Consider the following 27,683-nt stretch of genomic DNA (forward strand, 5'->3'; position numbering starts at 1 on the left):
TAAACGGAAGGGGCAACTGAACACGGAAAATCTAATCAATCATGAGATCTGAAAATACACATGCATGCCAGATAAAACAAGATAACAAAGCTGCACAGTACACCACACTAGGGGCCAGAAAATGGGCTGACTCCCCCCCCCCCCCCCCCCCCTCCCCCCCAAAATATGGTTAGATTACCAAAAAGGAGTATGCTTCCAATACAACTTTGCGGTGCCCATGGTTCACCACTGGCTCCACCTGTTTCTTCCAATACAATATGGAAACAAAAAAAATATCACAATATCTGAATTTGCTGATAATTTCAGCACAAGTGAGCATTCTCGGCATCAAGCACATGCAGTACAACTATGGACAGCCCATAGCACTCCCACATCAGCCCGGGACAACTCAACATCATCATCTTCCTCCTGTCTGGCTCATAGAGCAAGTCGACCAGCCCTCAAAGGCTGTTTTCAGCAGTCGACCAGCCCTCAGTACCACAGAAGAAAGTGACCAGCAGTTGTGCACAAGCCTGCAAACCTCCGGTCGGCATAGTTACCAGGGGACGGGGACGGGGGACGGGGAAGGGGACGGGGACGGCTAAAGGTAGGGAACGGGGACGGGGGGTGGGGACGGCACTCAAAATTGTTAATTTTAGAGGAGTAAAGAATCAAGATTAATCAATCAATAACAACAAGCTTTCTAACTCCAAAAGTTATGAATCATGATACACATTACATTTAAAATTAAATTACGCTACGAGGTGCAAGAGTCAAGAGTCAAGACTTGCAAAGTCGGAAAAGAAAGGACTTTAAAGTTGATAACATTAAATAGATATACTCAAAAGATGTTGGGACCTAGGCGATACAAAATATAAGTCACTCGCTCTCATACTCTGCGCTCCCAATAAGAGAGGTGCTAGCCTCATGATCATGAGTGCGTGAAGTGTGGATGGGGGTTGTGTCATCCGATGAAGGCTCATGATGAACCATCTGTCCCACCCTCCTGTGCAATAGTTGTAGCTGCCTCCTCTTGTTCCATCTCCCACTGTGTAAAAGTATCGCCATTGCATCTTGCACTCTTGCCAAGCATGCGCAAGTTTGCGCTAATGAAGACAAGATCATTAGCTCTTTCCACCCCAAGCCGATTTCTTTTCTTTGATGAAATGTGACTGTAGGAGGACCATAATTGCGCTAGGCAGAAGAGCTAACGGACTGGCTCAAGATCCGGATCGCCAACTGTTGTAGCTCTGGTCCATCTGATCTGAAGTCCTCCCACCATAATGCTGCACCAACCTTGAATATGTCCTACTGCGCATCTGCACATCCATATGAGCCTTGAAATGCCCTGTAATTAGAGAGCTGGTCTCTAATTTTGCACCTGATTTCTGCATCCGGCATGAGGCGATCCAAGATGAGTCTCCAACCGTTGCTCACCTCTTTATCACCCTCTTGCCCTTTTCCCTGAAATTCTGGGTCCACCATAAAAGCAACTGCATGTAAAGGAGAGGAATATGAGCTCCATCTCGCCACACAAAGCGAGTGGATCTCCTCATATCTATCTACGTCTGGCTCAAGCTTCTCAAGACTCTCTATCATCCGGTCCATGGCTTCATATACTTTGCCGATGCATGGCTGCATAGCATCAACAATCCTGAGCAAGTGGACAATGGGATGCACCATGGCGTCAGTACGCTTGAGGTCCTCCCAAAAATCAGCATCGTCGACCTTTTTCTTGCATGAAATCCCTACCTGTGTACGTGCAAAAGATGAGGAGCAAAACTCATCACTGATGAATAGTTGCCGCACGGCACCCTGACAATCCTTCAAGCGATGCAACATAAGAAAGTTGTATGCAAAGCGAGTGTCCGAGTACTTGAGAAGGACCTTTGTGGACCTCTTCCCAAACTCGGATCGAAGGTATGTGTGATTGTTGATGAAGGTCACAATTACACATGCATCATCAATCACCGATTCAATCCATGACAATTTCCCAATATCTTTCAAAAGATTATTGAGACAATGTGCCATGCAAAAAGAGACGGTGATTTGAGGATACGTACTCTCAAGAATAGCTCCCGCTGCCCTATTTGTCGCCTCACCATCCGTGACGAAACCGATCACACATTCGGGGCCGATAATCTCGACAGCACTACTCCACTCAGCAGCAAGTACATCCGCACTCTTTCCCGTCCCTGAAGCATCATGTGAGGAGACAAAGTACATCTCCCCCCGTGAGTATGCCACAAGGCCATGGATAGACCTTTTCCGCGTGTCACTCCATCCATCTGCAATCAAAGAGACTCCATTGCGAGCCCATTGTCTCTGTGTGTTTGCCGCCGCTTGCTCAACAAGGCGTTTCTCCTTGTCAAGCATAGCGGTCCACAAGGTTTCGGAGGATGGAGGTGTGTAGTGAGGACCGTACTCGCCAATCTTCTTCACCATCATTTTGAAGTAGTCGGACCTATTTGAATGGGAGAATTAGGGTTAGAGTAATTCATGTGGGAGACATACACAGAGAGAACAAGGGAGAGAGAGAGAGAGAGTTGTGGGGATAAGTCAACTCATGATATTGAGTGTGTGACTCCCCTGTATATTGCACTAGTACACATAGTGCACTTAGTACATTAAAAGTACTAAGTGTACTATGTACTATAACTTATGGGCTTGTACACACTATAAGGGTGAGCATAACGCCTTTACCCCAACACTATTTATCATTTCAAAAAAAAAGAGGGTAAGTAATTAGAATGGCAAAATGGTGACCCGTGAATCGTGACTCGTGAGACATGATGATGAAATCATGTGAGTGAAATACGTACCGTGCCATACGAAAAGCAATGTGGTCATGAAAAAAGAAGCGGGCCACCGCGGCATCAACCTCCTCCTTCTTTTTGGGATCCCAACTCCCCTCAAGAGTACTTTGCCGACGAGAGAGAGAGGGTGGACTAGGTTGCGGCATTGAGAAGGCGGCTTGTGTGAAGCCTCGAGTAGTGCCACGAGGAGGACGTGATGGAGGGGTAGATGAAGATGCACCACCACCCGCCTACCGCCCGCACGAGAAGAGGATGCCATGAATAGTTAGTAACTTAGTAGTAGTCTAGTAGAAGAGGGTGGAGAGAGCTTAGAGGGTAGAGTAGGAGAAGAAGTAGAGGGAAGATTGAAGTAGTCTAGTAGGAGAGGGTGGAGAGGAAGGTGGTGGAGTAGTAGAGGGTGTAGAGGAAGGTGGTGGAGTAGGAGAGGGATATAGTGGAGAGGAAAGCTTGAGTAGGAGAGGGAGATGGTGGAGAGGAACTCAAGTCTTGGAAGGCTTGAGTAGAAGAGGAGTAGCTAGCAGCCCATTATATAGAATATGGCAGCTGGCTCTCTCTCTCTCTCTCTCTCTCAAACTCTCAAACGGCCAGCCGCCTAAGGCTAGTAGCCGTTATCTGAAAAAAAAACGGCTGGAATTGTAGCCGTTGCAGACGTCCCCCCGTCCCCGACTGACAACGTCCCCCCGTCCCCCCGGGCGGGGACGGGCGTCCCCTGGTCACATCCCGTCCGTACCGTCCCCCAGGCCGTCCCGCCACCGTTACGCAAATGTCGTTGTTCGGGACGGCGTTCTCACGTCCCACGTGGGCGTCCTGCCGTCCCCCTGTCACTATGCCGGTCGGAAGGAAAACTGTCTAGAAGCCCATGACGAGCTCTTCCTCCCTGTTTTTAACCTCTGTCCAACCTCTATTCAAGCTGTAAATCCACCGGCCAACAGTGGAGAACATGCAGCAAGAGTCGGCCAGATTCTCCCATGCATCCGTGAACTTTAGTCATAATGGATGGTTGTAGAAACTTGCCAACAGGCTGAAAACCAGCCGACTAGCCCTCATGCACCCTGAAAAATCATGTGCCCCCCTCCAATCTGGAGTTTTGTCAATAATAGAGGCTTCCCCGCTGAAAATAGCCCACACGTGTGCTTTTCTGGTCTAGAAAGGGGCGCCTACATGAAGGGCCTCCAAATAATGTCCAGTGTCCGGTCTTTGGCCGCCACGTGTATTAAATAAGTCTTGCTCAATGTGTACTCACTTATAAGTTGTCCAGTCACTTATAAGTGAGTGTGAACCTGCACCCATAATTATTAACATGTGAACTCATAACGCTGTAAATTGAGTTTTTGGGAATACTTACCACCTGCAAAACACATGTAGACCACCTGTCAGTCCCAAACAGGTTTGCACACACGTCCACAGGGTGCCCAGGCGTCCCCGGCCCAATGGACAACACAGGCAGAAATCTCACGCATTGTCCAAGCAAACAAGACAAGTCATCCAAAGATAAAATCAAAGTCATGCACACATATGAGTGCAATTATATTGGAAGAAACACCCATCTGCACAGTTGTATCCGACAAAATGTCCAAGGCTCATGATCCTTCCGAAACCTTCCTAGAACATAAATACACAAGATCTCCAAGATAGTTAGTCCCAGAGACTTTCATCATGTCAAGCTCCATGGCCATACATGTACACCATGTCAGGCCCCACAAGCCACACATATACTATCATGTCAAGCTACACCAGCCATACATGTACTGTCATGTCAGGCTCCATATGCCACACAGACACACCATGTCAGGCTACACCAGCCATACATGTATGTCATGTCAGGCTCCACATGCCACACATGAACAGTAGAAAAATAGAAGCTATAAGGAATTTTGTGACATTCCCCCCCGGCTTCTAAGCAGTTGACCGCAACTGAAAAGGTTCCAAGTAGACCTTCAGAAGTTCAGGATAATCCGCAAAATAATCCTCGTCCATCCATTTTGCATCCATAGCCGAATAGTTTTCGAACTTCACAAGATACCTACGTACTAGCTTGCCACCTGCATGCTTGCGCTCTTTATGAAAAACTATCTGCTCAGGTTGCAATACCTCCTCAAGTTCATCCACTTCAAGTGGATCTTCCAAAACTGGTTCCATAGGAGGTGGTCCCACATAAGGTCTTAACAAACTGACATGAAAGGCATTGTGGATTTTCCATTGATCGGGCAATACCAATCTATATGCCACTTCATTTATTTTCTGCAAAATTTGGAATGGCCTGTAATACCTGTTTGAAAGCTTAGGAAACCGGCCTTCCTTACCTGGCCATTTCCGAAGACGTGCTTTCTCAAACTTTAGTAATACCCAATCACCTTCCTTGAAAACCACCTCTTGCCTGTGTTTGTCAACTGCCTTTTTCTGCTTAGCTTGAGATCTTTCTATGGCTGTCCGAACCTGTGCAAACGCAGTATCCAAATCACGGACATACTCATCTGCTGCAAAGATTTCATCTTTCGTTCGTAAGATAGGTGGAAGCACCACCTTGCTATATGGCATAGACTATCTCAAATGGTGTCTTATTAGTTGAAGAATGCATTGTGTTATTGTATGCAAATTCAACCAATGGCAAATACTTTTCCCAATCTGACTTCTGCTAAGATACATAACATTTGAGCAAGTCAAGCACAGCTGAATTTGCTATTTCACTCTGACCATCCGTTTGAGGATGATAGGCTAATGAAAAGCTCAACTTTGTGCCCATATTATCAAACAATGCCCGCCAAAATAAACTGGTAGTCCGAGAATCTCTATCCCCCACAATAGACTTGGGCATGCCATGATGTTTGAAAATCTGAGCTAAGAAGAACTTTGCCATGTACTCTGGCTTGATTGTTTTTCTCACAGGAATAAAGTGTGCATGTTTGCTAAAACGATCTATAATAGTCCATATAGCATCATTTCCATGTGCCGATTTCGGCAAATCCATAATGAAATCCATAGCAAGACTTTCCCATGGTTTCTGTGGAATGGGTAAGGGCTGAAGTAAACCAGGTGTCGTGTGTCTGTCAAACTTGACTTTTTGACACAGTATGCACTCTCGCACATAAGCTTCAATATCCCTGCGTAGAGCTGGCCAAAAGAAATATCTTTCCAAAGCCTCTGTAGTAGCCAGAATACCACAATGACCAGCATATGGCGGAGCATGACACTCTTCCATAACCTTTTGGCGTAATTCACACACTACACAAATACGATTCTGTATCATCAGAAACCCATCTCTAATCGAATAGGATGGGACAGCAGTACCATGATTCAAATCAGCCCAAATAAGCTGAAATCTGTGTCCAAAGCATACATTTCTGGCATCCCTGATAAGTCTTGATGGTAGGCGGTAGTTACGGCATGCACTTGCGGCCTGCGTGATAAAACATCCGCCACCAAATTCTTCTTGCCCGAGGTATGCAAAATCTGCAAATGGAACATGGACAAGAAGTTTTTCCGAGAGTTTAGGCTGTGTAAGAAAGCGCCGTAAACTCTAGTGGTCTGTTTTTACCATAAATTCAACTCCCAAAAGATAACGCTTCCATGTTTGAAGAGCATGAATAACGGCTAACAACTCTTTCTCATAAACCTGCAAATACAATTCCGGATGTTGCAGGCAGCGGCTTTCAAAAGCCACTACATGTCCCTCTTGGTTCAAAACAGCTCCCAAACAATCTCCACATGCATCACAGTCGACCACAAAAGGCCTAGGCAAATCTGGAATAATAAGAACTGGCCCTGATATGATGGCATCCTTCAACTTCTGAAAGCTGTCTTTTCGGGTTCCGACCAACGGAATGCTACTTTCTTCTTCGTTAGATCATGTAACAGTGAAGCTAAGAAAGTAAAGTGTCGAATGAATCGACGATAGTACGAGCATAAACCAATAAAGCTCCTAACTTGATGCACATTCTGCAGTTCTGGCCAATCCTTGATTGCTTGAATCTTTGTGGGATCCATGCGTTCTAGCCAATCCTTGATTGCTTGAATCTTTGTGGGATCCATGCGTACTCCATCCTTGGAAACAATATGCCCTAAATAGTGAATTTCTGACAAGAAGAATTCACTCTTCTTCCCATTGATGAAAAGCTTATGTTTCCTTAGCTCTTCAAAAACAATGGCAAGATGCTCTTTATGTTCAACCTCACTCTTTGAGAAAATGATAATATCATCAAAGAAAGTTCCTGTGAACTTGCGGTGAGGTCTAAAAATTATGTCCATCATTCTATTGAAAGTGGCGGGAGCATTCGTAAGTCCAAATGGCACAACCAAATACTCATATAATCCAAATGATGTTTGAAAAGCCGTTTTGTGCTGTGATATGCAGCGGAAGTCTTTGTATTGGTTAATCCTGTCACACAATATGCTCACACCGTCTTCTGTATCCTGAGTTTCGTGAGTTTAGCAATCCATTTCATTTACTTCAAACTTTAAAGAGATGAGAGAGAGATATGAACACTGTACACCAGATTGGGTCCCGAATTACCCACTGAAGGGCCCCCTATCCCGATAACGAGATAGTATTTGCTTTATTACTTTAGAGAGAATGACTTTGGACTGTAGATAAGCCAAACGCAAGATCTCGGAGGATCGGAGTATGGCTGATCTGTACACTGCTGTAGAAACACCTCAATGACTTGATCTCGAGCCTATGCACTCCTCCCAAGGGCATGAGGAAGGGCTGCACACCTGAGGCTCAAAGAAGAAGAAGGTGGACTGTTCTACACACTGTTAGAATGCTGAAAACACATATGAATGCTGAGTTACCTTCACCAGATGACTGCTGAATGTGTTGATGATGCACAGAATGCTGGACACTGATGCAAACAACTGTTTCAGGGCTGGAAACTGTTGTAGACTGTTGCTTCAAGGCTGGATTCTGCTGTGGACAGAAACGCAGGTGTCTGGAGAGGGCTGTGGACTGAAACGCATGAGCAATAGATGACTGTAGTGCTGCTGCTGTACGGCTGGAGCAAAACGCAGGTAAACTGCTGTACGGCTGCACCAAAACGCAGGTATGCAGGCTGATTGCTACTGATTTCTAGCGTGGAACTATGCTGAGGAGTATGCTGAATCTATGGCATGAACTGATGCTGAATTCAGGCTGATTAGAGGCTGAGGACAAACACCTAGGGCTGGACTGAAGCTATGGTTCTCAAAGGCTGGAGAAGAAAGCTTATGGGCACTAGGGCATGGATTAGTCTTATGCTGAGAGCAAGAGAGAGAGGAGAGCTCTTAGCACAATGAAGACTGAATGAGCAAAAGAGGCTCTAGGCAAGCCTATTTATACTAACTGGAGGTTGGTCATTTAATAAACTTAATATTTATAAATGTCCAATAATGCAAATAATGATAAATAAATACTAATAAATATGGAAAAAATACCAGATAAATCCCAGTAAATTCCCTAAGGCTTTGGGGATGTTCTAAATGATGCACAGGCATATGTATGCATATTATGCAAGATGCAGAGTGCTTTCTGATGCAAACCCTAAGGCTTCTACTGACTCTACATGCATGAATGATTCTCTCCAAGTGGGTTAAGGGACTTGACTGACTGACTGACCCACTAAGGCTGAGGAATGACCTACGTAGCTCGTGCCTGACTTATCCTGGACTGAGGATGTACAATGGGGTCACGGCGTACGACAATTATCATCCTATTGGGTTCTAAAACTGTACAAATGCTGCACTTCTGATGATAAGCCATCTTGTCACCATGCACTTAGTGCAGAGTGCATGTGACATGTGCACATCTTAAGGTACCACTGGAATCTGATGGTAACCACTCTTAAGATCAATGCGACTGAAACAAGCAGCTCCCACAAGTTTATCAAGAATATCATCAATTCGAGGAATCGGAAACCTGTTCTTGATAGTAATCTTGTTAAAGGCCCTATAATCAACACACATTCTGTATATTCCAATAAAGTAAATCATTTACTTGAGTCGTGATTTCTTCTTGTTGGGCCGCACTCACCCTATAAGGAGGTCGGTTAGGAGGAGAACTCCCAGGGATTATGTCAATACAATGATCCTCTGGTCTCTCTGGGGGTAACTGTCCTAGAAGTGAATCGGCAAAACAATCAACATATTCACTCAAGAAATCAATCTTATCTTGATCTACGGGAGCTACAACATCATGCTCAACATTATCACGTACAAAGACCAAGTACGAACAAGCTAATTTCTTTATTGCCTTTGAAATAGATATATGGCTTACAACAGGTATGGTACTCCCAGTAGTGTACCCGCATCAATACAAACTTCCCTACCCCTATGAGTAAACATAACTTTCTTTTCTTTGTGAAGAATCTTGGGATCCAAACGATAATGCCAAGGCATCCCAAGTATCATATCACATCCCGTAAGTGGTGCCACGAGGAAGTCTTCATGATCCAAATATCCCTGAATCTGTATGCAAAGCTTCCCAATGATGGGGGGCGACCTTAACTTCCTTGCCCTCAAAGGCAGCATCTGCATGAAAGTCTATGCCCAATTCCTCAGGCTTTAACCCAAGAGCAACAACCATCTGTATGGATATGAAGTTATCTGTTGAGGCATTATCAAAAAGGAATAAAGCTGTTTGGTCCTTTAACTTGCCCCAAGCTTTGCATAAAATCCAGCTCTCTAGCGTTACCCTGAACATCGGGTATAACATTCACACTTGGTTTGACATCCTGCACATTATTCTTTTTGAGATTCTGGGGGCACTGAACTTTCATGTGATCTTTGCTCCCACATGAGAAGCACTTCCCCTCTCTCATGCAATCAAAGATATACTGTCTGGACAGCTTAGGATCATCCTTTTTACCCCCCAGCTTCTTTTCTGAGCCCCCTTTTTCATCCTTGGACTCATGAGACATAAACTTAGGTGGCTATCTACCCTTTTTCTGCTCATTTCCAGCTCTGAATTTTCCCTTGAATGAGCTGAATTCTTGTCTTTTTGATGCTCCCTTGCCATGCAACTCCTCAGAAACAGTTGCTGAGTGTATGAGCTCATGTAAAGTGTTGTGGGCACTGGGGGTACACTGCAAGGCTCTTTTGTATGATTCGTTGCAACCCTAACTCAAACTTTCTTTTCTTCTCGTCCTCACTAATCGCCATGAAAGGTGTGACCTTGAGAAGAATCCGCCAAAACTTTGAAACATAAGAAAAAACGGATTCGCCTTCATCCTGTGTTAGCCAATCCCATTCCTTTCGTACATCCTTCTCACAGTGAGGAGGAAGGAACTGATCATAAAATTGCTCTTTGAAAGCACTCCATGTACAGGCAGCTGTCAATCACTTGCAGTCTCTTTAAGATGCATACCCACATGCCTGAGCATAGATTTCTCGGTAAATTCCTCAGTGCAAAAGGCTATTTCAAATTGCCTTATGAAAGCAAGTGGCTTGGTAGTATCCAACTTTCCATTATAGCTCTCGAATTTAATGTCCTTGTCCTCTGATTTGAACTCTTTGGCCTTCTTGCCATGACGGGCATCTCAACACTCTAATACATCATCCTCTTCATCATGCCTACGTTGGCAACAATGCCCACATCTAGGGCTGATTTCCCGCGTAACACCCTCCACTCTAGATGGAACTTTAGGAGCAGGAACATACCTAGAAGGTGGAGATACCACCGACAATGCATGAAGATCTTCTGCATCTCTCAAATGGGCTGAAAACCCCTCATCATTCCCACGAGCTGCATGTCGATGTACATCATCTCCTCAGGCTGCATGCTCCCTCAAATCTGTTGCATGGACTACAAGCCCCCTCAAAACACTTGCTCAAGCTGCATGCCCACTTACATCACTTGCTCGGGCTGCATGCCCTCTCACATCATTGGTGCGGGCTGCATGCCCTCTCACAACATCATCGGAATTCCCTTCACTCACGGGATAGCCTACGAGGCTGCCGTGTGAAGACCCACTTGCCCTCATCATCGGAAACAACTTCGCCACGGCTTTTTAAATAAGCAACAGCCAACTCTCAAGGTTTGTCGATTCCCATCTATTGGGCAATTGCATCAAAAGTGACCACATCAGCCTTGACATAAGACTTTGATTCTATGACCCTCTGTACATCAGGATCTCTTTGCAAAGCACGGAGCTCTTCAAGCTCATTCATCAAGGCATCAATATCCTGCTGATCCTCAGCCCTAGCAGATAACGGTGGATCGTTACCCGCCAAAGCCCCAACATGATCCCTATCTCTATCTTCTTCCCGCATGCGGCGAATACGGGTGATAGAGTCCTCCACAGAATGATCAGACTGGCATGCCATAATGTGTCTTTCAGCTTTTCAGAAAGAAAAGAATTTTTCCTGCCCCGGAATCGCTCTCTACCAGTTTCCCAAGTATGATACCGAATAGACTACAAGGGTGCAACAGTGCCCCTACACAAGCAGGAGGGCCACGAAGTCTTTCCACACGCTCACTGCCACTTAAACCAAAGGTAACCTCTTTCGAGGCACGACAATAAGACGAGGGCTACCTCAGAATCCCAACCTTCTCTCACAGATAATGACTCCTTACAGCCATATCCAGCACCATATTAGGCACAACTGTGTAGAAAGCCAGGCTCTGATACCAATGTAAACGGAAGGGGCAACTAAACACGGAAAATCTAATCAATCATGAAATCTGAAAATACACATATGCATGCCAGATAAAACAAGATGACAAAGCTGCACAGTACACCACACTAGGGACCAGAAGATGGGCTGACCCCACCCCCCCCCTCCCCCTTTATGGTTAGATTACCAAAAAGGAGTCTGCTTCCAATACAACTTTGCGGGTGCCCAGGGTTCACCACTGGCTGCACCTGTTTCTTCCAATACAATATGAAAACAAGAAAAAACATCACAATATCTCAATTAGCTGATAATTTCAGCACAAGTGAGCATTCCTGGCATCAAGCACATGCAGGACAACTATGGACAGCCCATAGCACTCCCACATCAGCCCGGGACAACTCAACATCATCATCTTCCTCCTGTCTAGCTCATAGAGCAAGTCGACCAGCCCTCAAAGGCTGTTTTCAGCAGTCGACCAGCCCTCAGTAGCCACAGAAGAAAGCGATCAACAGTTGTGCTGTCACGACCCTGTATTTTTCTCTGGACAATATGCAGGTGTGCACGGGGACATGGTGGACAGTGTGAATGGCATCAGGTTGGAGTCAAAAAGTAAGCCCATGTGTGGACAACCCCAAGTGTGAAGGGGGCCAAGTGATTAAAGTCTTCTCTCATAACTCATGGGGACAAAGGGGTTTGGAGGGGATAAAGGTTTAAAAAGCCTTTAAAAAAAGAAGAACCCCTTTTTAGGGGATAATCGTGGCCTTATGCTTTTCTTAGAGGGAGTCGAGCTGCAATTCCAGTCGCATGTGCTTTTTGGGAGGCGACTGCTGGATTCTGAAGGGGGGAGCTTCTAGGTCTTTCTCTGTCGTCTGATAGCCTGAACTCCACGTGGTTGGACTGCACATGGGCTGGACTACAGGTACAAGTCGGCTGCATGGAGGAGAAGACAGTCGGGCAGGGACTGAACAGAGCGTGGGTCTCCCCCCCTTCCTGGTGAAAAGCTGTGCAGGCAGTTACAGGGCTGCTGGAGGTGGAAAGAGCTGGCGGCTGGACTGCATGCAGGTCCTGGGGATCGTGGAAAAGCAGTGAGCTGGACGGGCAGCGACGCTGGCTGATTCTCTCTCCAGGCGCACAGTTGGGCAGCAACGCTGGCTGGTTCTCTTTCTGGGCACACAATCGGGCTGCAGCACACAGCACACAAAGGCTTTTCCCTCTTTGCAACAGGTTGGCAGGTTGGTAGGGCAGCACGCACAGTCTCTCTCTTTCTCTCTCTCTCTCTCTCTCTCTCTCTCTCTCTCTCTCTCTTGGAAGGAGGCGGGCAGAAGGAGGCGCATAGCCGGGACTGTTTTGGGACAGTTTATGGGCTGTTTTTGTTTGACTGCAAATTCAGCAATGTACTTGGGTTTCTGGCTACAAGTACAGATCTTCTGGTTATGTTTCTTGGCATGGGAGTGAAACAAGCTCGCATGGCTGCGTGCTCATGGAGCAGATTGTTTTCTTCCTGCTAGAAAGGAACAGTGGGACCTACAGTTATGGGCATCTCTATGTTGCTAGATGTTTCATGAGGGAACAGGTAACTAGATGTATGGAAACAGGACAGAAGTTTCAAAGGGAAACAGGCCTAAGGGTTTCATGTGGAAAAGGTCGTAGGTTTTCTCGAAGAGACATGTTTTTGGGTTTCTCTAGGAGATAGGTCACATGCAGGCAGAAGGTACAGGAATGGACACATGTTTGGTATAGCCTTGCTACTGATTGGGCAGGGGACAGGGAATCCATGACAGAGATGGATAGTACCCTTGGAAGGTAGAGAGGGTTGGTACAGGTGTGTCGACTGTATGGTATGTTGTGCTGTGATACGAGTTCTCTTTTGAGAGACAGTTTGGGAGTCTGTGTTGTGATGCAGAAGCACTAGATGTGTCAGGGTGTGATGTTGTTCATAGTGTGAGAGGCTATGGATGGTTGTGGCAGCCCTGATCATGGGAGAAAGCTTCTGTATGCAGACTCAATGTGAGAGAGTCTTTCGATGCGAACAATGGCTGGACTTGTTTGTGGATGCCGAGTGGACAAGAAGCCATGATGCAGGTTCTTTGCAGGCTTCAGGGGTTCTACTGTGACGGCTGAGTTTCCAGCCTTATTGTAATCAAAGCTCTTATAATCAATTAAAGAAATACCGCAAGGGGCGCCACTGCGATTTGGGGCCAATCGGTGTCCATGTACTGTTTGTAGGAGCACTCTAGCTCCCCCTGTTTGTTTTCCTTTTCTAGGTCCCCAATGGTGTTGAAGTGTTTTAGGTGCGAGTGTTTGTTTCACCGCCCGTCAGGCCAGTTTACAAGGTTCCGTTGCCGGGACACATCTTCGACTTTCTCAAGGAGGCGAGTCCGTGGTTGCTTTGGTCGGGACAATCGCCAACTTTCCTAAGGGGGCGAGCTCGTGGTTGTCTCATGAGAGTCACATCAAAAGCTTCAACATGAGGAAAGTGAAAAGGAAGTGCAGGACAGTACAGGATTTTGTGTCTTTGCCTATATGAGGTGAAGAGCAAGAGCTGAAGATGAAGCTCAGGAGAAAAGACACCAAGGACAAGAAGTAGTCGGCCAGGAACAAGAAGCAGTTGAAGTGTTATGGTGCAGGAGATGCGTTGAAGGCTATGGCTTTCGCCAGTTTGTTACCGGTGGTATCTTCATAGAGGCTTCATGGGTTCGGAAGACAGTTTCTTTCTATGTTTAGCAGTGGTGATCTACTATGCTTCATCGAGGACTTGGGAGTGCAAGCAGGTTTTGGGTGCCTGAGGATGTATCAGATGAGGCTCAGATGGAAGTGGAGGAACTTGACGAGGTTCTTATTCCTGAGCATATACTGGCACACAAGGAAAGAAAGGTACAGGCTCAGATGGAAGTGGAGGAACTTGACGAGGTTCTTATTCCTGAGCATATACTGGCACATAAGGAAAGAAAGGTACAGGGTAAGGTTTCCCGTCCCAATCCTGTGAAGTTCAAGAGCTGTTCACTGATGGATACGAAGTGGATGGAGGAGGTTCACTGATGGATGCGAAGTGGATGGAGGAGGGTGACTTAGCAGATTCACCTCAGGAGTTGCAGCTTTATCTTGATGCCTATGAGTTGGAGTCGACTCTTGTTACGGCTCATTCAGGTTCAGCAGAGCATAGGTCTGGAGCATTGCCTGATGCTCAAGAGGGGGGTAGCACCTCCGCTCCCTTGTTACAGACAGGCTCAGTTGTCATCTAGGAGTCGCTTGGTGACATCTTTGTATTCACCCGAAGGTACTGAGGCTGACAGTACATCTACTTATGGAACTTCTATGATCTTGTGTACTAGTCACATGAGATGGTGGTTGAGTATGGTTCACAGTCGCGCGCACCTTGAACTATAACTGCAACTATGGCTAACTCTATGGAGGACATAAGTCTCGCGAGCAATCCTAGAGTTGGTTTGGTTCATGGAAATATGGATCGAACTCTATTTGTGCATGTATGCATACACTTTTTGAGGTAGAGGTATTTTTGTATTCTGGTGCCATTGGATCCTGGTAAGTACCATTGAGAATACATTGGGAAATACTCTGCATTGTGTCGTGTGCTGCATGTATGTTGGTATGATACATCAAGTGCTTTATTATGTTCATGGATGCACCACTGGGTGTAACTCTTGCAGGATGGCCATGAAACATATGTGGGAAAGTACTTAGTGGATGTAGTGTTTGGATGCATTGAGTGCTTGCATATGCTTATGTTGTACCATCAATCGTGGGTCCTGCGGGATGCCCATGGGCGTAAGGCTTGCGAGTAGCCCTTAGACTGTTACTTTGGAGTAGGTAGAGCATTTTGAGGAGTATATTGTTTGCGAATGCATATATGTGTCATGCATATGTTTGTCATATGTAGAATGATGCATGGTTTTGTTTTTGGCTAACACAGTTAACGTGTTTCCATTTGGTTTTAGACTTTTGCTGTAGGTTCTGAAGGAACAAGCAAGAGGTGTTTGTCATTTTGGTGTGACAGTGTGGCTTATTGTGCAGGATGATTGTTTTCATCACCCAGATGCATTTAAGGGCCATTGTTTTTGCCATATGGGGAGTCTTTGCTCATAAGATGCTTTACTGTGCCATTGAGTGCAATCGAGGACGCTTGCCATTTTTCAAGAGGGGGGTATGTCACGACCCTGTGTTTTTCTCTGGACAATATGCAGGTGTGCACGGGGACATGGTGGACAGTGTGAATGGCATCAGGTTGGAGTCAAAAAGTAAGCCCATGTGTGGACAACCCCAAGTGTGAAGGGGGCCAAGTGATTAAAGTCTTCTCTCATAACTCATGGGGATAAAGGGGTTTGGAGGGGATAAAGGTTTAAAAAGCCTTTTTTTTTAAAAGAACCCCTTTTTAGGGGATAATCGTGGCCTTATGCTTTTCTTAGAGGGAGTCGAGCTGCAATTCCAGTCGCATGTGCTTTTTGGGAGGCGACTGCTGGATTCTGAAGGGGGGAGCTTCTAGGTCTTTCTCTGTCGTCTGATAGCCTGAACTCCACGTGGTTGGACTGCACATGGGCTGGACAGCAGGTACAAGTCAGCTGCATGGAGGAGAAGACAGTCGGGCAGGGACTGAACAGAGCGTGGGTCTCTCCCCCTTCCTGGTGAAAAGCTGTGCAGGCAGTTACAGGGCTGCTGGAGGTGGAAAGAGCTGGCGGCTGGACTGCATGCAGGTCCTGGGGATCGTGGAAAAGCAGTGAGCTGGACGGGCAGCGACGCTGGCTGATTCTCTCTCCAGGCGCACAGTTGGGCAGCAACGCTGGCTGGTTCTCTTTCTGGGCACACAGTCGGGCTGCAGCACACAGCACACAAAGGCTTTTCCCTCTTTGCAACAGGTTGGCAGGTTGGTAGGGCAGCACGCACAGTCTCTCTTTTTCTCTCTCTCTCTCTCTCAAGGAGGCGGGCAGAAGGAGGCGCATAGCCGGGACTGTTTTGGGACAGTTTATGGGCTGTTTTTGTTTGGCTGCAAATTCAGCAATGTACTTGGGTTTCTGGCTACAAGTACAGATCTTTTGGTTATGTTTCTTGGCATGGGAGTGAAACAAGCTCGCATGGCTGCGTGCTCATGGAGCAGATTGTTTTCTTCCTGCTAGAAAGGAACAGTGGGACCTACAGTTATGGGCATCTCTATGTTGCTAGATGTTTCATGAGGGAACAGGTAACTAGATGTATGGAAACAGGACAGAAGTTTCAAAGGGAAACAGGCCTAAGGGTTTCATGTGGAAAAGGTCGTAGGTTTTCTCGAAGAGACATGTTTTTGGGTTTCTCTAGGAGATAGGTCACATGCAGGCAGAAGGTACAGGAATGGACACATGTTTGGTATAGCCTTGCTACTGATTGGGCAGGGGACAGGGAATCCATGACAGAGATGGATAGTACCCTTGGAAGGTAGAGAGGGTTGGTACAGGTGTGTCGACTGTATGGTATGTTGTGCTGTGATACGAGTTCTCTTTTGAGAGACAGTTTGGGAGTCTGTGTTGTGATGCAGAAGCACTAGATGTGTCAGGGTGTGATGTTGTTCATAGTGTGAGAGGCTATGGATGGTTGTGGCAGCCCTGATCATGGGAGAAAGCTTCTGTATGCAGACTCAATGTGAGAGAGTCTTTCGATGCGAACAATGGCTGGACTTGTTTGTGGATGCCGAGTGGACAAGAAGCCATGATGCAGGTTCTTTGCAGGCTTCAGGGGTTCTACTGTGACGGCTGAGTTTCCAGCCTTATTGTAATCAAAGCTCTTATAATCAATTAAAGAAATACCGCAAGGGGCGCCACTGCGATTTGGGGCCAATCGGTGTCCATGTACTGTTTGTAGGAGCACTCTAGCTCCCCCTGTTTGTTTTCCTTTTCTAGGTCCCCAATGGTGTTGAAGTGTTTTATGTGCGAGTGTTTGTTTCACCGCCCGTCAGGCCGGTTTACATGTGCACAAGCCTGCAAACCTCCGGTCGGAAGGAAAACTGTCTAGAAGCCCACGACCAGCTCTTCCTCCCTGTTTTTAACCTCTGTCCAGCCTCTATTCAAGCTGTAAATCCACCGGACAGCAGTGGAGAACATGCAGAAGGAGTCGGCCAGCTTTTCCCATGCATCCGGTGAACTTTAGTCGGAAACTTGCCAACAAGCTAAAAACCAGCCGACTAGCCCTCATGCACCCTTTAAAAGCATGCGCCCCCCTCCAATCTAGAGTTTTGGCAATAATAGAGGCTTCCCCGCTGAAAATAGCCCACACGTGTGCTTTTCTGGTCTAGAAAGGGGCGCCTACATGAAGGGCCTCCAAATAATGTCCAGTGCCTGGTCTTTGGCCGCCACGTGTATTAAATAAGTCTTGCTCGATGTGTACTCACTTATAAGTTGTCCGGTTACTTATAAGTGAGTGTGAACCTGATAGTCACAGGGGACGGAGGGGACGGAGGCTTGGAACGCCGGGACGGCGATGCGAGACGGACCACGGACGGGGACGAACGGACGTCCCCCACAGCACGTTTCTCACAGGGGACGGCGACGGAGACGGCGCAGGGACGGGGGACGCCGGTCGGGGACGACAGAGAGCCGTTGGTCGCCGTTTTTTGCCGTTGCGCCTTCCCGTTTCTAGCCGTTTCGCTTCCCATTTCTAGCCGTTTATGGCTGTTGGCTCTTTGAGGCTTGGCCCTCTCTCTCTCTCTCTTGCCCTTGAGGCTTTCCTCTCTCTCTCTCTCTTGCCTATCTATATAAGAACAAGCCTCTACAAGGCTACAAGCACACACAAGTTCACAACTCTCAAGGCTCAAGCTTCTTCTCTCTTCCAGCTTCCAAGTTCCAAGCCTCTAGGGCCGAGGCTCTCACACAAGGCCCGCGGGCCGCCGCCCTACTATCTAGATTCTAGAATCTAGACTCTCTCTCTCTCTCTCTCTCTCTCTCTCTCTTACCTTGGTGTGGTTTTTAGTGGCCCACTATTTTCCTTGAGGAGAGCAACGGAGACCAGATTGACCAGAGCTTATGCAGCATTGGGGAGACTAGAGAGGATGTGTTCGCAGGTTCAGTTTCAGGTACCTCGAACAAAGCTCTGGCTCATTGACACTTTGGTCACTTCAGCCATGCTGTATGGAGATATGGGGACCCTCAGTGAATCACCACAGCCGAGCTAGTAGCACCGATGGATGGAGACGTATGGAGAGGTCCTTGGTTTCTATGATTTCTTGGATGATTAGGGCCAAGGCCTCCGTACCACATGATATTATCCGTGCAAAGATGGCTGCCCCCCCATTGGTAGTAGAGGCACTCACTCGATCAGTCTCCTTTATACATAGCACTTGGGCTCTCCCTAGAGACAGATATGCTCGCTTAGCCCTGGAGTCTTCACGACAGTTGGCATCACAAGGAGACGGATCATGTTGGTATGCACAGATGACAGCTTGGTTCCAGCTGCATGGCTTTAGTATGGACAGGCTACCTCCATTTCAGTACTCCCTGGATGCACCCTCCCTCTCTCTCACACGGGCAGAGATTACCAAACTTATCAGGCAGGACTTGACTCAGCTGGACACTAGGAGGACATGGATACAGCCGACACACGAGCTTGGTACGAAGATGGCTTTCTATAGAGATCATCTTCTCCAGCTCACGGAGGATGGGTTTGTGATTAGACCCAGCTACACCTTCACCATCAAGTCGGAATGTTACTCCATCCACGACGCCGGCACCCTCCATCTCCACGGCCTCTCAATCATTACGTGGCCCACGGCGACAATCTACACTTGGGGAGAATTCCCAAGTTGCGACAATCTACACTTGGGGAGAATTGGAACCCCAAATTGAAAGGAGGAGGTGGATATGGCAGTGGCCCGCTTCTTCTTCCATGACCACATTGCCTTTCAAGCGGCTAGGTAAGTGCAATCGATCATTGCCAATTCATCATTCATGTTTTCATCATCCTAGTCCCCTTCTCATTAGTAAATTACTTTCTTGAATAGATCGGAATACTTCAAGGTCATGGTTAAGAAGATTGGGGAGTATGGCTCAACCTATACGCCCCCCTCATCCGAGAGCTTGCGCACTACATTGCTCGAGAGCGCATTGTAGAGCAGTCGCCCGACAACACAAAGCGGCAATGGGAGAGGAACGGAGTCTCCCTCATTGTGGATGGATGGAGTGACACCCGCAGGAGGAGTATTCACGGCATGGTTGCATATTCCCGCGGAGAGATGTACTTCATCTCATCTCATGATGCATCCGGCACTAAGAAGAGTGCGGATGTGCTTGCGGCGGAGTGGGCTACCACCATGGAGATCGTTGGTCCCGAGCATGTAGTGGGCTTTGTTGCGGATGGGGAGCCTTCCAATAGGGCGGCGGGAGCTATTCTCCAAGGTATGTATGGACATGTCACGGTGTCCTTTTGTATGGCTCATTGCCTAAACAACCTCCTCAAGGACATCGGGGCATTACCATGGATCAGCCCGCTCATTGAGGAGGCCAACACCATGGTCTCCTTTGTCCTCAACCACCAGAGACTTCGGCATGAGTTCAACAAGAGATCCTGTCTCTCTCTCCTCAAATATTCCGACACCCGGTTTGCCTACAACTTTCTCATGTTGGACCGGTTGAAGGATTGTAGCGGTGCTTTGAGGAGGCTTTTCCTTAGCGACGAGTTTGTCGCCATGCAAGAGTCCCATACAAACACTGGCCAAGAGTATAGGCTACGGGCGGATGACGCCTCTTGGTGGGAGCATGTGAAGACCACAGATGCTATGGTGAGGCCCATAGTCCACCTATTGAGGATTGTAGACGCTATGCAACCATGCATAGGCAAGGTCTACGAGGCCATGGATCGCATGATAGAGAAGTTGAAAGACTTCGTGCCTGACGAAGACAGATACGAGGAGATCCATGCCTTGTGTCTAGGAAGGTGGAATTCCTACTACTCTCCATTGCATGCAGCAGCAGCAGCTTATGTGGTGGACCCAGAATTCCAAGGCAACAAGTAGGAGAGCGACCGGGAGGTGAGCGCTATATGAAGGATCATCTTGGATCGTCTTGTGCCGGATGCATCGGTTAGGCGCAAGATCAGGGACCAGCTTTCGATGTACAGGTCATTTCATGGCTCCTATGGCTATCATGATGCACAGGTTGACCGCTCCAAAGTTGGTGCTGCTCTATGGTGGGAGGACTTTGGTTCAGATGGACCGGAGCTGCAGCAGCTTGCCATCCGCATACTTAGCCAGGCCGTCAACTCCTCTTGCTTGGAGCAACTTTGGAGTACCTACAGCCACATTGCCTCTAGGAAGAGGAACCGACTCGGGGTAGAGCGTGTCAATGACCTTGTCTTCGTCAGCGCGAACTTGCGAATGCTTTGCAAGAGCGTGACCAAGAAGGCAGATTCCTTCACCGAGTGGGAGATGAGTCAACAAGAAGAGCAACAAGAGGATGAGGTGCAGGAGCAGCATGCCAGTGAGGATGAGACTGAGGATGAGCTTGATGCTTCTTTGGCACAAGCTACCCATGACCATGAGGCGAGCACTTCACGTGGATGATCATTCATGGATCATGATTCATGGGACTTACTACTTAGCTCTAGCCTCTAGCCTCTAGTCTTCAGCACTTTTTTGTCATTGACTCATTTGAGTCTGTCCATGTATTCTGCCTCCTTAAGGCTTAGTCCTGACTCCTGACTCTTGAGTCTTGAGTCATGACTCATTTTGTATCTACTTAATTATTAATATGACTCAAAAGCTTACCATTTTAGTGTAAATTTGTGCTCATTTTGATGTACTTCCAAAGTAGAATAAGTGTAGAGTAGAAAAATTTAAAAAAAAGTATTTTTTGAGTGCCGTTCCCTCCCCCGTCCCCGTTCCCTACTTATGGCCGTCCCCCGTCCCGTCCCCGTCCCCGTCCCCCGTCACCGTCCCCCGTCCCTTGTGACTATGGTGAACCTGCACCCATAATTATTAACATGTGAACTCATAAAGCTGTAAATTGAGTTTTTGGGAATACTTACCACCTGTGCAAAACACATGTAGACCACCTGTCAGTCCCAAACAGGTGTGCACATACACGTCCACAGGGTGCCCAGGCGTCCCCGGCCCCATGGACAACACAGGCAAAAATCTCAGGCATTGTCCAAGCAAACAAGACAAGTCATCCAAAGATAAAATCAAAGTCATGCACACATGAGTGCAATTATATTGGAAGAAACACCCATCTGGCACAGTTGTATCCGACAAAATGTCCAAGGCTCATGATCCTTCCGGAACCTTCCCAGAACATAAATACACAAGATCTCCAAGATAGCTAGACCTAGAGACTTTCATCATGTCAGGCTCCATGGCCATACATGTACACCATGTCAGGCCCCACAAGCCACACATGTACTATCATGTTAGGCTACACCAGCCATACATGTACTGTCATGTCAGGCTCCATATGCCACACAGACACACCATGTCAGGCTACACCAACCATACATGTATGTCATGTCAGGCTCCACATGCCACACATGAACAGTAGAAAAATAGAAGCTGTAAGGAATTTTGGGACATTCCCCCCCGGCTTCTAAGCAGTTGACCGCAACTGAAAAGCTTCCAAGTAGGCCTTCAGAAGTTCAAGATAATCCGCAAAATAATCCTCGTCTTGCCTGCCTCCGCTTTCTGGTCTAAAGTAAGCTTGGGCGTATTGGTCGAGTTCTTGGAGCCAGAGAGTCCCGTGCTCTGTCTTGGGGAAGACCCCATCTGGTTCTGGCCTTTTCCCCCCGAGGTGGTAACCTTGGGAGTAGTCGGCTCGGAAGTCTTGGGCTTGACACCATTGTGCTTCATTTCAGCACGAGAGTCGTCTTCAAAGGTGGCTGGCCGAAACATACGCACCTCCCACTAGATTTGCGTGTCAAGGCCATATAGAAATTGCCCTTTCTTGTCCGTATTAGATAAGCCTAATTGCGTCGAGTTTACCATTATACTTATTGAAATTCATTTTCTCGAGAAAATGATTTGAGGAAGCCGCTGGTGTCACTCTTGCGTCCAAAGCCGCAAGGTATCGCTCATGTTCCACGCATCGCATAGCTTCGTCTTCACGTTGTGAGATCTCCATGCATCTACAACTCAAGCATCGAACTCGGCTGCGGTCATGACCCTTCTAGAGGATCCCTGTGTAGAGGATCTGGAATCTGGGATACGAAAGGAGAGGGAGGAGAAGACGAAAAGCGAAGCGCTGGAGAACGGGTGCGTTCTTCCAGAGCCAATATCTGCTTTCTGCTCTTCCAACTTGGTACTCTGGTCTGCGCTTGCTCGCATCATCTGTTGGAACATCTCTTTAACACTCATGCCTAATGCCCTAGCTGGGCTGCCTGGTGCACTTTGGTCCCAAGGTTCTTGGTCTCTCTCGTTGTCGAAGCTTGCTATAGCAAGAAAATGCACCTCCTTTCCGAAGCACAATCTGACCATCCACTATGTGTGCGGGAGACTTCCGGAGGCTTCCGGAGGTTGAAAACCAACCGTACTTCGAGGGACAGGAGTTACTCCGAAAGGGGTGGTCCACCGGAGTCTGAAAACCAACCACACGAGCGAGAAAAAATTTCTGGTTTCTTGCTCAATCTTTACACTTGAAGTGTGCTCTAATACCACTGTAACATGTAGAAGCTTCGGGGGAGATCGGTAACTTCAATGCTCAGAAATCAGCACACTTGTCAAACGACGAAATTAACACACAAAACTGAATGTAGATGTGCAGAAAAATAGAGAGAGAGAGAGAGAGGGAGAAGAGAACACAGTATTGGATCCCGAATACCCTCTGTAGGGCCCCCACCACGAATGGTGTATTTGCTTTTATTAGAATGATGCAAAACTGAAAATAAAAGACTGAACCTGAACCTTCTTAGCTGAGGATAATCCTCTGCCCTTGACCTTCAGAATCCACCCTTGCGTTAACTCCTCCTTGGCTGTCCTGGCCCCTTGAGTAGCTTCAGCACTTGGTGAAATATGAGATGAATGACTTGAAATATGCCTTGGGTATTTATACCCCCAACTTATGCTGGTCGGCTGGCTATATTTCCCTCCACGACCTGTTTATCTGGCATTAAATTCTGTTTTTTTAGGTGTGTTCACACTGGGCTGTCTGGCCACTTGCGCAGGCTGCTGGACAGCCTGCTGGGCTCTGGCCGCCTGCAGTCCACGCTGCCCAATGGACTGGCCCAAGGCAAGTTGGCTGCCTGGCCAAGCCCTCTTGGTCTGGCCAACAGCCTGCCCAGCCCCTCTTGGGCTAGTGGGCAAGGGCCATGGAGACCTTGGGGTGGCCTAAGGCCTACCCCCTGCCCAACCATGGGGTATAATCCCCTTTCTAGGGTAGCACTAACAGATGCCCCCTTCTACTTGCAAATCCTACCTGTCTAAACAACGGTTTGGCATCCAGTGTCATACCATATACACATAACCACTGACATCATTCTAGAGGGAGACTCTCAACGCGGACTGGCACTGATTCATGTGCAGGACAATGCACACCTGACCTTGGACGCATGTGCAGGACAATGCACACCTGACATCGGACGACTTGAGTGGAACCCTGGCTGACTCGTCCCAGACTAGACTCACATGGGACCAGTTTTCCACCCCAGGTCCTGCACCTTCTGTACAGGTATGTCTACGTGGCATCCAAGTGCGGGATGCACGTGACATAGTACCTTATTCGAAACCCGTTGCTGTTTCGTGATGATTTAGTCTCTGTGCCGGATTGTGCTAAGATTAGGAGAGAGAGCTCTTATAATTGTCATGACGCTCCTACAACAAGTCATCCGGAGATTCGATTTTCTTATCATCTTCAGTCCGATGGGCAGACAAAGAGGGTTAAATGGACTATTATTTATAGCAGCAATAAGCACTATATAAGTGAGGCTTAGGTTATTGTTGATTCATTGTGATTCACACCTAGACCAAGAGGCTCTCATGCGATGGACATGGATCACATGTAGTCTTGCCAAGGGCCCTTGTGGGCAAGCACTGGTTTTATGGGACGCCAAGGTTGACTGGCATGGACTCTAGGAATGGAACCTTAGGCCCTAGCTCGAGGGAGGTTGCCAACGCAAACCTACAGTTGGCTAGTGAGCTTGCCTGCACCTCTTTTATTTGGTTTCTCTAATCTCAAGGCTCCCCTAACCTTGCTAGATTAGTCCCTAACCGCAAGGGTTAGTATTAGGTACATAACACTTCCCCCATTTCTCCGCTTCTCACTCAGCTCGTCCTCCTACTGCTGCAAGCTTGCACACCCACCAATTCAATTCTCTTGTTTCCCTAGCTCAACCAGCACCTCTTTAAGCACAAAGATTGAAGCCGGTTCTGATAGTGGTGGAGTAGTGGGGAAGGACTGCCCCAAAAGAGTACAAACTACGACATTGCCATGTCTTATTCAAAGCAAAAGTGCATTCCTCTAAGCACAGTTTGCTGTGAAACTCCCTTGCATAGATGTCCTTTGATAGATAATCACATTCTTGCAATTATACCTTCATAAGTTCATATTATATCTAAAGTTTTCAAATTGAATGTCGCATACAATCTTCTTGACTTAGAAAATTTTTGAAGAAAAAAAAAGTACAAGAAAAGGCGTCTAGCACAATAATGATCAGATTTCCCGACATCGTGTCAAGAGAAGCTAATTCTCCTAGAGCAATATGCCATTCACTAGATAAGTATGGAAGAGAAAAACAAGGGAATACCATGGGAGCCGCTAATAGCAATCAGGTCGTAAGTACTCGTGATTCTAGCAAGCCATGAGCCCCTCTTGTGACTGCAAGTGAGAAAATGTACCAAAAGAAAGAAAAATAACTATGATTATAATCAGTAAATAGGAGAAAAGGTTTGATTTAGAAGAGACTCAGGTAGGTGAACAAGAATAGAAGCAGATGTTTGGCTTATCAGAACAATTAGCTGCAGAACAACCTAGAAACTCTCAAGCATAAGTTGTGTGTTGTGGTATAGCGCTTTTATTAAGCAGATCATTAGAGTTATCGACTAGAACCAAAGTGTACCTCAAGAAACCCGTCTGTAATGCTGAGAGTTCCATTTGAGAAGCCAAACAGACATAATGTTAAAAATATCCCTTGCAAACAACTGCACTAGCAGCAAGACAAGCTAAAGCTATGACCTTTCCTGCAGCAGCAAGGACCATGTGCACTCCTACCATCCTTGCACTTCTCCCATAAATACAGAGAATGTAACAAATGCTCTCCTTGTGTGTACACAGGACTGCCTCTTCCCCCTTGCTAGCACATACACCTCCAAAGCCCATTCATGAGCACATGCAAATCCTTACCTTTCCAGCCACTCTTTCCTTACCTCCTCACGTCTTCCTAGCTCGCAAGCATATACCCTGTTTCCTTGTTTTTCCACCTAATACTGCTTATAAACTTGGTTTCTCCTATCTTCTTTGCAGTCTTCCTAGTTGTTTAAGATTTGTGCTTTCTCTCCTCTGGTCTCTTCCACACAAGGACCTCTGTGCAATAGAAAATGCACTCTCAGCAGACCATCTCCAGCTGCTTTCCATCACGCTCGATTCTGTCATCTTGATGAATCAAATCAGGGTAGAAAGCCATCTCGTCACCACTTCCAAGATAATTTCCCATCCAACTCGTCAACAAAACAGACAGGGCCAGCTTCAGGTGTGTTTCACTCTGAAGCATTCTACAGCAGCCCAACCCCCCACCCCCGCCCCCAAAAAAAAAGGTGATTCCATTGTCCATCGACTATGTGGCAGCATGCTTCTTCGAACACTGATGCACTACTTGCAGTGATGAGCTTTTGGTTGTGTAATAAGCTTCCCAAGGAAACCATGATATACATCCACTACTGGTGGCTAGCTAGGCAAGGTGGTGGAATCACCACGTACATCAGTCTCCACTTTGGCATGCAGCAAGCATCCCCACCACATCTCGTGATTGAGATGTAAATTCTAGGGGGTATAGAAAAATGCAGCAGGAGTCAACGGAGGTTTTCAATGCTTGCACAAAGCACATCAAGGTTTGGTACGGTTGTATGTACAAATGAATTTGCTTGGAGAGATGAAGTCTTTATTCTATCCCACTAAGATTATTGAAATGCAGAGGTACAAGCAGGAAGGAAATCTGCAAAAGGGTTGTGGGCTCTTACATTGGAATACCCAAGTTTCGAGCCATGACAAGCTCCTCATTGCTAAATGGGATAGCAGCGGAGAGAATGACATGATCGGGTAGTCGTTTCCCATCTTCCCCCAAAAGCTGAGATCCATGGTGACCTATGTGCACCCTTGCTCCAGCGTTCTGCAAGTCCTCCACTTTTCTGCTCCAAGAGATGTCAGAACCGCTAACTTGCCAACCCTGCCAAAGAGTACCCATGACTAACTGCTCTTTGAGCTCAGTGCATCCGAATCAACTTGGATGTTGTTCAGTGAATTTAAAAGGGTAAAAAGGAGGTCACCTGTTTCAGTGCATAGAATGCGAGGGACGAAAGCCCGGCTCCTCCGATGCCGATGAAGTGTAGCCACTGCTTGTTTTTCCCGGAGCTTAGCTTTTTGGCCTTCTCAGGAGTCTTGATTGAGCTAGCATTGCCGGTATGTATGGGAAGAACTGTCTCAGCTTGAAATTGGGATCTGTACTGGTAGCTTCGCGGTCGCTCTGGATCTGCTCTCACTGTTGCTCGACCCCTGCAAATGCGAGAACAGCTGGACCGATGCCCATGGAGAGAGACGGCCAAGGTCTTATCGTGGAGGGGGGTAGCACAGGGTGAAACCTCACGTCCCAATGGGAAAGGGATGAACCACACAAGTTCCATGCACTTCACGGGCAAGGGGGTGTACGGCATGCGTGAGCGATCGATCGATCATGTCGCTCCTCTCGACCCCTCTCACGCCAGTTCAACCTTTTCCAAGAGTTATTTCAACATACTTTGAAAGGGTGCTAGATGCTACACCTCTACGTTTATGATTGATGGAGATCTTGAAGTACTTCCCAAAAAAGATAATTACAAATTAGTTACTATATCTGAATTTGAGTTACACTTCATTGTTCAAGTCATACGACTTTTGTGTTTGTTTGTGTAAGTGAAAAAAAAATCAAACTTAAGGGGAGTTGGCACAGTCCTTCCCAAAATTTTATAAACATAAGAGAACGTGCCCTTCTCTCGTTTACCAAATAACACTCTCGATATCGAAAGTGGATCAATGATACACCTTTGATGTTAAAAGTGGCCATAAATTTGTTTGAATATAAAAGAGAGAAAAATAGAAATATCTTTGTCAGCCTGCGATATTAAAGTCGATAATGCGACGAGTCTCATGTGATATT

General features: G+C 47.0%; 1 protein-coding gene across 3 annotated transcripts in view; it reads right to left on the bottom strand.

Annotated features, from left to right (window-relative positions):
* The window catches only part of LOC147620195 (uncharacterized), an 84,662-nt gene extending 57,378 nt beyond the window's left edge, over nt 1–27,284 (bottom strand). For 2 of the 3 annotated variants that reach the window (XM_086772393.1, XM_086772392.1), the window contains exons 1-3: nt 26,818–27,284; nt 26,512–26,717; nt 25,083–25,153 (exon numbers count right to left, since the gene is read on the bottom strand). In XM_086772393.1, coding sequence (XP_086628519.1) covers nt 25,083–25,153; nt 26,512–26,717; nt 26,818–27,201 — 661 coding nt within the window. In that variant the 5' untranslated portion in view covers nt 27,202–27,284. The remainder of the gene's footprint in view (nt 1–25,082; nt 25,154–26,511; nt 26,718–26,817) is intronic. The other variant, XM_086772394.1, reaches the window with a different exon arrangement.
* Between the last annotated feature and the right edge of the window lie 399 nt (nt 27,285–27,683).

This window comes from Cibotium barometz, chromosome 32, assembly GCF_041138505.1.
Source record: "Cibotium barometz isolate CiBa-2024 chromosome 32, ASM4113850v1, whole genome shotgun sequence".
Taxonomy (NCBI): Eukaryota; Viridiplantae; Streptophyta; class Polypodiopsida; order Cyatheales; family Cibotiaceae; genus Cibotium; species Cibotium barometz.